General features: G+C 39.8%; 1 protein-coding gene across 7 annotated transcripts in view; it reads left to right on the forward strand.

Annotated features, from left to right (window-relative positions):
• Window positions 1-15,535, forward strand: part of INTS2 (integrator complex subunit 2) — a 65,059-nt gene that overhangs the window by 39,864 nt on the left and 9,660 nt on the right. For all 7 annotated transcript variants that reach the window (XM_021674675.2, XM_021674676.2, XM_021674681.2 and 4 more), the window contains exons 16-19: window positions 4,518-4,622; window positions 8,667-8,831; window positions 11,402-11,603; window positions 14,984-15,109. In XM_021674675.2, the coding sequence (XP_021530350.1) occupies window positions 4,518-4,622; window positions 8,667-8,831; window positions 11,402-11,603; window positions 14,984-15,109 (598 nt within the window). The remainder of the gene's footprint in view (window positions 1-4,517; window positions 4,623-8,666; window positions 8,832-11,401; window positions 11,604-14,983; window positions 15,110-15,535) is intronic.

The following is a 15,535-nucleotide window of genomic DNA, read 5'->3' on the forward strand; positions in this document are numbered from 1 at the left end:
GTGATTGTGCCGTTGCAGTCCAGCCTAGGTGACAGTGAGACCCTGTCTCAAAAAAGAGAAGTGTGTTTGCTAGAGAAAATGTAGGAAATAAGAAAAGAACTAAGGGGCCGGGCGCAGTGGCTCACGCCTGTAATCCCAGCACTTTGGGAGGCCGAGGCGGGTGGATCACGAGGTCAAGAGATCGAGACCATCCTGGTCAACATGGTGAAACCCCGTCTCTACTCAAAATACAAAAAATTAGCTAGCTGGGCATGGTGGCGCGTGCCTGTAATCCCAGCTACTCAGGAGGCTGAGGCAGGAGAATTGCCTGAACCCAGGAGGCAGAGGTTGCGGTGAGCCGAGATCGCACCATTGCACTCCAGACTGAGTAACAAGAGCGAAACTCCGTCTCAAAAAAAAAAAAAAAAGTTAAAGAACTAAGCATACACCGTCCGTAATTCTACTGCCCAGAGGTAATCACCATTAGAAGTTCAGTAGAAAACCTTTCAGTCATTGCATATGTGATAGCTTTTGCAAAGTTGAAAATACTGTATCTATCTATCTATCTATCTGTCTATCTATCTATCTATCTATCTATCTATCTATATACACACACACTCTCTCACCTATATACACACACACACCCATACATATATATGTATGTATATATGTATTTGTTTTTCTTGCTTCCAGTGGGGTCAGAGATAATGTATATTTTTATTTACTCTAATAATACATTTAAACATTTGCCTGTTATGGTAATTAAAAAAATAACTAGCTACATAATATTTTCTCATAATTATGTACCATTAATTTTTTTTTTTTTGAGACAATGTCTCACTCCGTCACTGAGGCTGGTGTTCAGTGGCACGATCTCAGTTCACTGCAGCCTATGCCTCCTGGGTTCAAGTGATTCTCACACCTCAGCCTCCTGAGTAGCTGGGATTACAGGTGTGTGCCACCATGCCTGGCTAATTTTTGTATTTTTAGTAGAGATGGGGTTTCCCCATGTTGGTCAGGCTGGTCTCAAACTCCTGACCTCGTGTTCTGCCTGCCTCGGCTTCCCAAAGTGCTGGGATTACAGGTTTAATTTTATTTTTTCATAATTGGTTATCAACATTACATACCTGTCATTTTCCTGTGACTTTAGAGGACTGCTTTTATGTATGTCAAAGTGTTATTACAAACCTGTATCTGTTTCTGGATTTTCTTTTTTCTTTTGAGACAGAGTGTAGCCCAGTCTGGAGTGCAGTGGCGTGATCTCAGCTGCAACCTCTGTCCCCGGGTTCAAGTGATTCTCCTGCCTCCACCTCAGGCATGTGCCACCACACCTGGCTAATTTTTGTATTTTTAGTAAAGACTGGGTTTCATCATGTTGACAGGGTGGTCTCGAACTCCTGATCTTAGGTGATCCACCCGCCTCAGACTCCCAAAGTGCTGGGATTATAGGTGTGAGCCACTGCACCTGGCCCAGATTTTCTTTTTTATGTTTGACATTTTCTGTGCCTTTGACCTTATCAGTTCTTGTTTGGAATTTCTGTCTATTCTTACATATTTAATCTTTTCTGAGAACTTTATAATAATTTTGTTAAATTTCACAAATGAAAATTATATTGGGATTTTGAGAAGAATTATGTTAAATTTACAGATTATCTTAGAGAGAATTTACATCTTTGCAGTATTAAGTCTTCCTATCTAGAAACATGAAATAATTTTGCTGCTTTTTAATTGGACACATACAGTTTGCTCTTTTTTTTTTCCTTGAGACTGAATCTTGCACTGTTGCCCAGGCTGGAATGCGATTTCAGCTCACTGCAACCTCCACCTCCCAAGTTCAAGTGATTCTTCTGCCTCAGACTCTTGAGTAGCTGGAATTACAGGTGCCTGCCACCATGCTGGCTAAATTTTGTGTTTTTAGTAGAGATAGGATTTCACCATGTTGGTGAGGCTGGTCTAGAACTCCTGACCTCAAGTCCTCTGCCCCCACTCCCCTGCCTCCCCGATCTCCCAAAGTGCTGGGATTAGAGGTGTGAGCACCGTCCCCTGCCTTAGTTTAGTCTTGTAGTTAACTCACGTAAGCCCTCATAACAGCTCTGTAAGATAGGTGGTGGTTACGTTTATTTGACAAGGGAGAACACTGAGGCACAAGAAAATTAAGTAACTTCCCTAAGTTAGTATTAAGTATTGTAGTAAGTATTGGAACCAGGATTTGACTATTTCTGGAACCTGTAACTATTGTTTTAACTGCTTTCTGATGCTTTCTTAATTCATAAAAGATTCGTATTAAAAACTATGCTAACTTATTGAAAAGGAGATTATATCTAAACAAGAATATAGGCTGGGTGCAGTGGCTCACACCTGTAATCCCAGCACTTTGGGAGGCTGCGGATCACTTGAGGTCAGGAGTTCGAGACCAGCCTGACCAACGTGGTGAAACCCCGTCTCTACTAAAAATACAAAATTAGCCAGTGGGGAGGGGGTGGTGGCGCATGCCTGTAATCCTAGCTACTCAGGAGGCTGAGGCAGGAGAATTGTTTGAACCCAGAAGGTGGAGGTTGCAGTGAGCTGACATTGTGCCATTGTACTCCAGCCTGGGTAACAAGAACAAAACTCCGTCTCAAAAAAAAAAGAGTATATGATATATATGTGGTCTATATAGACAGTGATTCTTAACCTTTATTCTAACACTTACACTTTCATACTTCTTGTCCTTAAACGAAAAATGGTTGAGCTTTACTGTTTGTTGTTTATAAAAGAGTAAACATTGTATATCCTTTTTCAAACTACAAACACCCTTATTGAGATTCTCATATATTCTTGTGGTGTAAAGGAAAGTACCTTGAAATGAGATTCAGGTACCAGGCATATAGAATATGGTAGAGATGAGACAGAGAAAGATAGTGTTGACTGGCAAGGACATTTACTCTGTGTGATCTGAGTATTCACTGAAGGTGGCCAAGTATGTATTTAAATAAGAGGACTATGGCCATTGGGTGAAGGATATATTAAACTGGAGGCAGGGAAAGTGGGCCATAGAAAATATTTAAACAAAGGGTGAGTAGGCACTGAATTAGGATAGCAGCAAAAGTACAGAAATTAAAATGGACTTAGAAGGAAAAAAAAGGGTAGACATGGCTGGTTGTAGGTAGGAGTTAAGAGAGAAGGAAGTCCAATTCATATTGCCTAACTTAATTTAAAAAGAATTAGGTCAGGCATGGTGGCTCACTCCTGTAATCCCAGCACTTTGAGAGGCCGAGGCTGGTGGATTACTTGAGGTCAGGAGTTCAAGACCAGCCTGGCCAACATGGCAAAACCCCATCTCTACTAAAAATACAAACCTTAGCCGGGTGTCGTGGTGGGCACCTGTAGTTCCAGCTACTTGGGAGGCTGAGGCACAAGAATTGCTTGAATCCAGGAGGTGGAGGTTGCAGTGAGTCAAGATTGAGCCACTGCACTCCAGCCTGTGTGACAGAGTGACTCCGGAAAAAAAAGTCAGTCACCTCTATTGTATATAATATGATAAAATTGGCTGATGGCTCATGCCTGTAATCCCAGCACTTTGGGAGGCTGAGGTGGGCAGATCACCTGAGGTCAGGAGTTCGAGACCAGCATGGCCGGCATGGCCAACATGGCGAAACACCATCTCTACTAAAAATACAAAAATCAGCCTGGTGTGGTGGTGGGTGCTTATAATCCCAGCTACTCAGGAGACTGAGGCAGGAAAATCACTTGAACCTGGGAGGTGGAGGTTGCAGTGAGCTGAGAGCATGCCACTGCACTCTAGCCTGGGTGATAGAGTGAGACTCCGTTTCAAAAAAAGGAACCGTAATTTTATCTTTTTTTTTTTTTTTTTGAGGCAGAGTCTCACTTGTTTTGCCCAGGCTGAAGTACAGTGGCATGCTCTCAGCTCACTGCAACTTCTACCTCCCAGGTTCAAGTGATTCTCCTGCCTCAGCCTCCTGAGAATCTGGGATTACAGGCTCCCACCACCACACCTGGCTAATTTTTGTATTTTTAGTAGAGATGGGGTTTCACCTTATTGGCCAGGCTGGTCTCAGACTCCTCAAACTCAAATGATCCGCCTGCCTCAGACTCCCAAAGTGCTGGGATTACAGGCGTGAGCCACCATGCCCAGCCACAGTTTCTTTTTATAAGATGCATTGGAATCATGAAGCTCTAGGCCATATGTTCGTGATCACATTTGATCTTCCCAATTAGATTTGGGAAAAATCTTGACTCATTTGTTGGTTCTTTTAGTGTAGGGCACTTTTGCACATGGCTTCTCTCACCTGTTATGAATTTTCTCCTGACTAGTTTTCAATTTTAGGGCATTTTCCAGATCTTGCCCCAGGTATGTTCTTGTTCTTCCTGTGTAGCCACTTGTTTTCATAATTATTCTTTATCTTTTATATGCTATATTTGCAGGTTAAGTGCATTAAAAGTAACTTGACATTGTTTTTGTTTCCATTTGGATTGAAGGTTAAGACTCCTGTTGTTTCTGGACATTTTATTTATTTTACACTTTTTATCTTTGATAGCTGCCATGCAAAGAAAGCCAAAATCATATTCTTCTTCTTTAATGGATCAGATTCCTATTAAATTCCTTATTCGACAGGCTCAAGGGCTACAGCAGGAGTTGGGAGGTATGTTTTATTTGCCTTTTATTGCTAAAGTTTATTGTTAAAAAAGCCTTACTGTTTATAATGTTATAAAGTGTAATAGGTTCTTAATGTTAAAAATTCGAACAATTCAGGAGTGAAATTCCTCTTTGCTTCCCTCAGTAAATCTATTATTTCAGTTATTGTAAACCACCCTGCTCCCTAAAACACAACCCTAGGTGTTTTCAGTTTGGTATATATTTTCAGGCTTTTTTCTCCTATAGGTTGAACTGTGTGAAATTGCAGGTATTCAACTAATTTAGAGCTACAGAAACAGCAGGTTTATGTGGTTGAACCTAGCAGATACTTATACAAGTAAAAAAAAAAATTTTTTTTTAACTCTGAAGAGTATTGTACCCTGCCTCTTTTTTTGTTTGTTTGTTTTTGTTTTTGAGACAGTGGCTCACTCTGTCACCTAGGCACAAGATCTTGCAGTGGAATGATCTTGGCTCACTGTAACCTTCACCTCCTGGGTTCAAGCGATTCTCATGCCTTAGCCTCCCAAATAGCTGGGATTACAGGCATGTGCCACCATGTCCATGTAATTTATGTATTTTTAGTAGAGACAGGGTTTCACCATGTTGCCCAGGTTGGTCTCGAACTCCTGGCCTCAAGTGATCTGCCCACCTTGGCCTCCCAAAGTGTTGGTATTACAGGCATGAGCCACCACACCCAGCCTCCCCTGCCTCTTCTGAGGTTTGTTTTTTTATTGGAGTCTTGAACGTTTTTACATATCAGTACAGGTGGATCTGCCTTACTGTTTCTGATTGTTTCATATTCTATAGTATGGATATATTGTAATATTTTTACTATACATCTTATTACATAGAAATATAGTCGTGTTTTTTGAAATTAGATACATATATATTTTTTTCTTTAGGGAGAGGGTCTCACTATGTTACCCAGGCTGGAGTGATCATAGCTCACTGTAGCCTCAAACTCCTGGGCTCAAGCATCCTCCTACCTTCGCCTCCCAAGTAGTCGGGACTACAGGCCTAAGCCACCATGTGCAGCTAATTTTCTAGAGACTTTTCTTAATTAAATACCTCTTATAATGTTTGAGTGTGGGTGTTTTTCTTTCTGTTAAGTTGGAAATTTCTTTTTCTTTCTTTTTTTTTGAAACGGAGTTTCACTCTTGTCGCACAGGCTGGAGTGCAGTGGCGTGATCTCGGCTCGCTTCAACCTCCACCTTCCAGGTTCAAGTGATTCTCCTGTCTCAGCCTCCTGAGTAGCTGGGATTACAGGTGCCTGCCACCAAACCCAGCTAATTTTTGTATTTTTATTTATTTATTTTTTGAGATGGTGTCTCACTTTGTCTCCCAGGCTAGAGTGCAGTGGCATGATCTCAGCTCACTGCAACCTCCACCTCCCAGGTTCAAGTGATTCTCCTGCTTCAGCTTCCCTAGTAGCTGAGACTACAGGTGCGTGTCACCACCTGTAGTGGTGTTTGGCTAATTTTTATATTTTTAGTAGAGACAGGGTTTTACCATATTGTCCAGGCTGGTGTCGAACTCCTGACCTCAGGTGATCTACCTGCCTTGGCCTCCCAAAGTGCTGGGATTACAGGCATGAGCCACTGCACCTGGCCCTAATTTTTGTATTTTTAGTAGAGATGGCATTTTGCCATGTTGGCCCGGCCTGTCTCAGACTCCTGACCTCAGGTGATCCACCCTCCTTGGTCTCCCAAAGTGGTAGGATTACAGGCATGAGCCACCGCACCTTTTTCTTTCTTTATTATGGTTGGTTTCAAGGAGAAACATAAGCCTTCACTGGTTATTATTAACTAGATGTCTGCAGCATTTATTTACTTATGTCTTTGTATAATCTTTTTTTTTTTTTAAGTAGAGACAGGGTTTCATCATTTTGGTTAGGCCAGTCTTGAACCCCTGACCTCAAGTGAAGAATCCCACTCAGCCTTTCAAAAGTGTTAGTATTACAAGTGTGAGCTACTGTGCCTGGCCTCTTTGTATAATCTGTTTCCAAAAAATGTTATTTTTAACAACGTTTGGCAATTGATAATGCTTTATTGAAAAAGTTTGAAATGTAGATTAGTTTACACTTTCATAAGCAGTCTTTTTTGTGCTGGTTGGGTACAGTTTTAACTGTACCTATATTCCTGTATGCATTTAAAAATTCAAATGTTAAAATAATGCCATTTTTTATTGTTACAGTGTCTTTTCTTTTTTTTTTCCTTTCTTTTTTCCTTTTTTTTGAGACAGAATCTTGCTCTGTTGCCCAGGTTGGAGTGCAGTGGCGTGATCTCGGCTCACTGCAACCTCCGTCTCCCGGGTTCAAGCAATTCTCCTGCCTCAGCCTCCCAAGTAGCACCTGTCACCACGTCCAGCTAATTTTTGTATTTTTAGTAGAGACAGGATTTCACCATGTTAGCCAGGCTGGTCTTGAATTCCTGACCTCGTGATCCACCTGCCTCGGCCTCCCAAAGTGCTGGGATTACAGGCATGAGCCACTGCGCCTGGCATACAATGTCTTTTCAAACACAGAAACATCAATTTTAAGTTGTTTCTATGAGAAAGGAATTGGATATTTTCTCTACTGGGATTAAGCAGTGGTGTCATTTGATTTGCATAATAAGAGGATAATTAGATCTCAAGTACTTTGATTCCTACTACGACTGTGTAGTCTTACTATTCTGATGATGATGATGATAATAGTGTGGTAGCAACAATATTGATTAGGTACTTATGTGCAAAGCACTTAGCATAGTACTTCATTAATTCATTAAGGAGACATTTTTATGGTGTCGTAATTTTTTTTTTTTTTTTTTTGAGACAGCGTCTTGCTCTGTCGCCCAGACTGGAGTGCAGTGGCATGATCTTGGCTCACTGCAACCTCCATGTCCCAGGTTCAAGCAATTCTTGTGCCTCAGCCACCCAAGTAGCTGGGATTACAGGTGTGCACCACCACTCTTGGCTAATTTTTGTACTTTAATAGAGACAGGGTTTCTCCATGTTGGTCAGGCTGATCTGGAACTCCTGACCTCAGGTGATCCATCCCCTTCAGTCTCCCAAAGTGCTGGGATTACGGGCATGAGCCACCGCACCCGGCCTCTCATTATTAACATTATACATAATAGTCATGAATAGTCAAACTGTGGTATAGGTAAAATGTTATAAACAAGGCTTTGATTTGATAACAGGAAGTATTCTCATTTCTTTTGATCTTCTTTAACTCTTCTTGAACCAAGAAAAAATGCCCCCTGTTGTGGGTATCATCAATACTGCTTCTCTTGGCTGACATATGTAGCTGTGTGACTTTGGGGTTGTTAATATTAATCTTTCAGCCTGTTTCATTCCTTACAATAGTATGGAGGCATTGTTTACTTTGTATGAATGTTAGGGAGAGGTGAAAAAATGGACATAAACTACCTGAGACCTTTTAGGCATTCAAAGTGGGCAACTAATTTTACACATCTATAGCGATGATTCTCAACAGGGTTGGAGGAAAGGGCATGTTATCTACAGAACCCTATCAGTATTTCTGAGTAGGACCTTTTCCAAATCATATATGATAGCCCGCAAATGGACATTATTTTTTCTTCCTTTTCTTACCTCTTCCCTGAACTCGAACCATTGCTATCTCAAACAACTTTAAGAGACTGTTATGTTGCCTGGGGTGGAAGAAAGTTGAAAGCTTTCTATATAAGTAGTAGTTCCCAGCTCACTGTTTATCATGTTACTTGGGGATCTTCATTTAAGCAGTTTCCTTTGCTCGAACTACTATACAGAAGTTCTTAAACTGTAGTTTGCATGCACAAGAAGTGCACATTCCTAGGGCTCCATTCTAGAGCTTCTGATCTAGTCATCTGGGATGGTATTCATCATTCTGCACATGAAATAAACTTCCCAAGTTTATGATGCTAGTGGTGCTCTAATCATTCTTTGAGAAACACTAACTTAGAGTATAATTCTCTTTCCTTGTGGGCTGATGGCTTGATAAAAATGAGAGGGGTGGGGAAGGTTCTGGTGTTTGAGCATGAAAAATCCAGTTGATTTCCTGTAAATTTTCAAGGGTTGCATTCAGCTTTATTACGTCTCCTTGCTACTAACTACCCACATTTATGTATTGTGGATGACTGGATCTGTGAAGAAGAAATCACAGGGACTGATGCCCTGCTACGGCGAATGCTCCTGACTAATAATGCTAAAAATCATTCTCCCAAACAGCTCCAAGAAGGTACAGTAAATTATTAATACTCCTTTAACCCCTTTTGTAGTACAAGGAGATGCTAGGCTAATTAAAATCTTACAATCATACAGAATTTTCCTGTGGATATAACAGTGTTTTGATGAATATATTTTAAGTAATAAAATACTCTTTGGGTTTAAGGAATTTTAACCATTTCCTTCCTTTCTTTTTCCTTCCTTTCCTTTCCTTTTTTTTTTTTTTTTTTTTTTTTTGAGACAGGGTCTTACTCTGTCAGCCAGGCTGCAGTGCAGTGGCATGATCTCACCTCGCTGCAGCCTCCATCTCCTGGGCTTAAGCAATTCTCCTACCTGAGCCCCACAAGTAGCTGGGACTATAGGCGTGAGCCACCAGGCCTGGCTGATTTTTTTAGTTTTTGTAGAGACAATGTTTCACCATGTTGCCCAGGTTGGTTTTGAACTTATGAGCTTGAGTGATCCTACTGCCTTGGCCTCCCAGAGTGCTGGGATTACAGGCATGAACCAAATGAGCCTGGCCAGGAATTTTAACCATTTATTTCTGATGTGCTTGTATCTTTTCTCTCATAGGTCCTATATTATATCACTAAAAAGGTGGTGTGGTTTTAGAAAGGTTCTAAACTGGTTAGAAGTAAGTGTAGTGGAATAGGACTGTATACTTGCTGTTAATGGAGAATGTTCTTCTAGATCAGCACTGTTAAATAGAAATATAATGTGAGCCACACCCATAAACTTTCCAGTAAAAAGAAACAGGCAACAGCAATTTAAATAATAATTTTATTTGACCAAATATGGCCAATTTTTTTTTTCTCTTTTTTTTTTTTTTTTTTTTGAGACAGAGTCTTGTTCTGTCACCTATTCTGGAGTGCAGTGGCACAATCTTGGCTCATTGCCTCCCAGCCTCTAGCAATCCTCTTGTCTCAGCTTCCCCAGTACCTGAGACTACAGGTACATGCCACCACACCCAGCTAATTTTTGTATTTTTCGTAGAGAAGAGGTCACCGTGTTGCCCAGGCTGATCTTGAACTCCTGGGCTCAAGCAATCTGCCTGCCTTGGGCTCCCAAAGTGCTGGAATTAAAAGCATGAGCCACCATACCTGGCCTGCCAATTATTTCATCAAGTAATCAATATTAAAATTTTAATGAGATATTTTACCCCTCACTACACTCCTGCACCTAGTCTGCAATCTGTTGTATATTTTACAGATATAACTATACACCTCAGTTGGGGCTAGTTATTGCAGGTGCTCAATAGCCAGATGTGGTTAGTTAGTGATTATTGGAGAGCATAGTTCTAGATATTTTTTAGTGACAGCAATCTTCTGGGTGCTTACATCCTGTAAAGGGGGCCACCTGGAGGAAAGTATCAAGAAGTTTGAACCTTTCAAATGAATGTTAGCTATCAAAAGCAATACTTCAGCATATTTTCCTTTCAGTCCTGTTTTTAAAATTAGCCTGGGCTGGGTGCAGTGGCTCACACCTGTAATCCCAGCACTTTGGAAGGCCAAAGCGGGAGGATCACTTGAGGCCTGGAATTCAAAACCATTCTGGGCTCTTAATTGGTAAGGGCAAGAGAATAAAAAAAAAAGACCAGCCTGGGCAACGTAGCAAGACCCCATCTCTAAAATGAAAAAATAAATAAAAAATAAAAGCAGTCTGAATCACCAAGAAAATGAGATTGGTCTTTGGGTCAGTAAAGTGATTTTTTTTTGAGACAGGGTCTCACTCTGTTGCCCAGGCTGAAGGCTGGAGTCCAGTGGCAGGAACAAAGCTCACTGCAGACTCCATCTCCTGGGCTTAAGTGATCTTTTCGTATCAGCCCCTTGAGTACGTGGTATTACAGGTGCACCACCACATCCGGCTAATTTTTTTTACTTTTTGTAGAGATGCGGTCTTGCCATGTTGCCCAGACTAGTCTTGAACTTCTGGACTCAAGCAATCCTCCTGCCTCAGCCTCCCAAATTTTTGAGATTACAAGTGTGTGCCACCACACCCATCCCATTAATGTGATTTTTTTTAAAAAGATATTTTTGTTCTTTATGAAAGAACAACTACATCTCCAGGAGTTTTTCTTAGGACTATTTTTCTTTAATTTTTTAATTATTTTTGAGATGGAGTTTTGCTCTGTCACCCTGGCTAGAGAGTGCTGGCACAATCTCAGCTCACTGCAACCTCTGCCTCCTGGGTTCAAGTGATTCTCCTGTCTCAGCCCCCTGAGTAGCTGGGATTACAGGTGTCCGCCAGCATGCCTGACTCATTTTTGTATTTTTAATAGAGAGGGGGGTTTCACCATATTGGCCAGGCTGATCTGGAACTCCTGACCTCAAGTGATCCACCCACCTGGGCCTCCCAAAATGCTGGGATTACAGGTGTGAGCCAACGCATCTGGCTGGCCCTTATTTTAATAAATTTAGTTGAAACTGTATCTAGGTTTCCATAGGAAACAATAGCAAGTAAGTATAGTTACTTTTTAGCCAAATTGTTTTCTTGATTTGTTTGGCCTATAGTCTGAGAGAACAATATTACTTCCTGCTTGATAAACTGTACAGAATTTAGATTATGATTGCTAAATTTTCTTTTTAGCATTTTCAGCTGTCCCAGTAAATCACACACAAGTGATGCAGATTATAGAACACTTGACCCTACTCTCTGCCAGTGAACTTATACCATATGCAGAAGTGTTAACATCTAATATGAACCAGCTGTTGAATTCAGGGGTTCCACGGAGAATTCTTCAAACAGTCAATAAACTATGGATGGTTCTTAATACTGTGATGCCCAGAAGGTAAATTCAGTGTATTGTTACATGTAATAGATAATTTTATAGCAGTAATAATATACAGTAACCTAAACTTAATTGTTGAAAAAATTTTTCACAAGACCACTCATAGAAGTATTTGTTGAGTATATGACAATATCTCCTTTCTGAAGACTACTAAATAGTTCTTGTATCTTTAAGTAAAAGTAAACTTTATTGAAATAGAAGCCACAAGTAACTATACATGATAACCCAATTTTCAAGAACTTCCTAAAGTCGGAAATACTGTAATGTTTCTGACTTTAGGAAGTTCTTGAAAATTGGGTTATCATGTATAGTTACTTGTGGCTTATGATGATTTAGATCACTGTTGTATCTTGCATCTTTGCAGTTGTTCCAAGTTTTGCTACACATTAAAATCACCTGGAGAGTTTTTACCATTGCTGATCCCCAGGTTGGAACCCACACCAATTAAATCAGACTGTGGGTGGGAGTTAGGCATCAGTACTTTTCAAAAGAATTCCCCATGTGATTTCAGTGTGCAGCAAAATTTTTCTTTAGTCATTGGGTCTCTGCTGGTTCATAGATGGCATCAGTAACACCTGGTCAGGTCTAGAAAACAATACTGGGCTTGAGTTAACTGAGATGTTGATTCGGTAGGCCTGGGCGGGATCTGGTAATATTTATACTTTGGAAATTTAATTTTTACTTATGTCAGTAAATGCACATAGCTTAAGAAGTTAAATAGTATATAAGGTCTGCCTCACACGTTTCTATTTTTGACTTTAGCTCCCCAGAGACAACTGTTTTCAGCTCTTTTATCTTTTTATTTGGCATTTATATCCTCCCCATGTATCTCTTATAATGACTGTGATTTCCTGATTTTCCAATTTAGAAATTATCTTGATTTTCTACTCTACAAGGTGAAGGTTAGTTAGCTCCCTTACTTGCTTCCTCTCCTGTGAGTCCCACTTCTTCTAATATACCTTTCCCCTTTTCCTGCTTCTCCCAACACAAGTATATTACAATTTTTGTTAAAGCAGTATTTAATGTGCATATTATTATGACTACAGAAGTGATTTCATAATTGAGTTATGTGATGATACTTTGAATTATAATTTCATTCTTATGCAAATACCCTCCCCCATACTCAGCATACACCCTGGGTTAGTTTATTTATTTATTTATTTTTTTGAGACGGAGTTTCGCTCTTGTTACCCAGGCTGGAGTGCAATGGCGCGATCTCGGCTCACCACAACCTCCGCCTCCTGGGTTCAGGCAATTCTCTTGCCTCAGCCTCCTGAGTAGCTGGGATTACAGGCGCGCGCCACCACGCCCAGCTAATTTTTTGTATTTTTAGTAGAGACGGGGTTTTACCATGTTGACCAGGATGGTCTCGATCTCTTGACCTCGTGATCCACCCGCCTCGGCCTCCCAAAGTGCTGGGATTACAGGCGTGAGCCACCGTGCCCGGCACCCTGGGTTAGTTAATAGTTACCTTGTTTTCATTTGCTCAGTTTTTTTAAAAATTGGTTTCAATAATCAATAACTAATTCATCCCCAAGCTTAATTATTGAGGGGATATTTACTTCATAGTTAATCGTAACACATCAGAAAATGTATCATTAACATTTTTTTGGATGGGTGCATTATCTCATGCCTATAATCCTAGCACTTTGGGAGCCTGAGTGGCATGGATCACTTTAGGTCAGGAGTTCAAGACCAGCCTGGGCAACATGGTAAAACCCTGTCTCTACAAAAAATACAAAAATTAGCAGGGCATGCTGGTGTGTGCCTGTATTCCCAGCTACTTGAGGGGCTGAGGCAGGACGATTGCTTGAGCCCAGGAGGTCCGAGGCTTCAGTGAGTGGAGACTGTGCCACTGCACTCCACCCTGGGTGACAGTGAGACCCTGTCTGAAAAAAATGAAAGAAACACTGTATTTTTTTTCTTGGAGACATTCCTTTCATAGCTTTCCATCTTCATGTTCCCATCTGGGACATATACATTTGCCATCCTAGAATTGCTATTGTTACTATTCTTTGTTGGATTACATATTTTTCTCTTTCTTATATCCTTATTTGTACCCTCATGCCATGTTTTTCTCTTTCTTATATCCTCATTTTAGTGAATGGAACACACACTCATCTTGCTTCCTGAGAAAGGGAGTATGGGAAACTTTTTTGAGACATTGAATTATTCTCATATGTGATTGATATTTAGCCTAAGTGTAGATTTCTAGTTCATTTTTTTAAAATTTATTTTTTATTCTTATTTTTTAGAGACAGGGTCTTGTTTTGTCACTCAGGCTGGACTGCAGTGGCACAATCATAGTTCGCCGTAACCTCAAACACATGGCTCAAATGATCCTTCTGCCTCAGCCTTCCAAATAGCTGGACTATAGCTGCACACCACCATGCCTAATCTTTTTAGTTTTTGTAGAGATGGGGTCTTGCTGTGTTGCCCAGGCTAGTCTTGAACTCCTGGGCTCAAGTGATCCTCCTGCCTCAGCCTCCCAAAGTGCTGGGATTACAGGTGCCGCCACTGTGCCCAGCCCTGTTCTTAATTTTTCTAAGAGCTATTTGTTATCTGAACATTTTGAAATGCCTCTTGTTCTTATTTCATGTATAAAATATTTTATTCTTTTAGGATATTAATAGTTCAAAAAAATTTTTTCCCCTTATTCCTACATTTTCTGTGTGTGTGTTTGTTTTTTTTTGGAGTTCCTTTGTTTCTGTTTGTATATTTTAATCTTTTTCAAAGTAAAAGCTTTCTTTAAGTGTCTGATTATCCTTGTTTGTACACTCATATCTAAGAGGGGGAAGTTCTCTGGTGGATTCTTGTATTTCACTGTAAGATCAAGTACCTTCCATATTGGCATATCCCTTAGTAATTATGATGTGCAGTCATTTTAGTAACCACTTTTATCATCTATTAATGTTTAATCTCAAAGTGGCCTCTCACTTGGAGACTTTATGATGATAAATGCAGAATAATGACATATTTATGGAACCAGATATGGAATGTTTTGGTAAGTCTTATTTCATTTACAGGTATTATGTCATTTCTAATTTACATATGAGGAAACAGTTTAGAGAGCCTCAGTGATTTACACAGAGTTATATAGCAAGTATGTTATAACTAAGGTTTTAATTTTATATGCCATGATTATTCCATTACAACTGTGAACGTTTTTGAGACCATTTTGCGTTCACTGTTTTATCTCTGTTTTTTTTTAGAGATATTATAATAGGTTAGATGTCTGTAGCTTACATTTTTTCAAAGTTCATTCATACCTATTTTTTAATTATTTATTGAATATAACTTTCTAAGATAGAAAGGACTGGATGGCCACAGCTTTTAAGTATATAATAACTGTTTTGAACATGTGATTATTTTCTCATCAGGTTATGGGTAATGACGGTTAATGCACTTCAGCCTTCAATAAAGTTTGTACGACAACAAAAGTATACTCAGAATGATCTGATGATAGATCCTCTCATTGTCCTAAGGTGTGACCAGAGAGTTCACAGGTACATGCCATTTGAGTTTCATTTTTATTATAGAGCTGTACTTTGAAGAGTCAAAATAAATTGATGAAATTCAGTTTAAACTTATATCTTAGTGTTCTTGCAGATAACTAGGCAGTATGACCTGTCCTTTTTTTGTCTTATTTTTTTAGTCATGTTTATTCATGAAATGTATATTCATTTTAATATTTAATATGTGATTAATAGAGAAATGTCATTCTTGGTTTGGGTACCATCAATAGTGGTTTTTCTCTCTCTCACAATTTAGACCAGTAAAGAATAACACTATTTCTGCTCTTACATTAAAAAGGTTTTTAAAAAACTGGTACCTTGTGAATCATTACCTGCATTAAAACTGTGACCTTTTTGGCATACCTAATAGTGATGTTAGCTTCATTGATTACACATTTGGTTCTGAATCCTTACCAA

This window comes from Aotus nancymaae, unplaced genomic scaffold, assembly GCF_030222135.1.
Source record: "Aotus nancymaae isolate 86718 unplaced genomic scaffold, 86718_ANA_hifiasm-v0.15.2.pri h1tg000018l, whole genome shotgun sequence".
Classification (NCBI taxonomy): Eukaryota; Metazoa; Chordata; class Mammalia; order Primates; family Aotidae; genus Aotus; species Aotus nancymaae.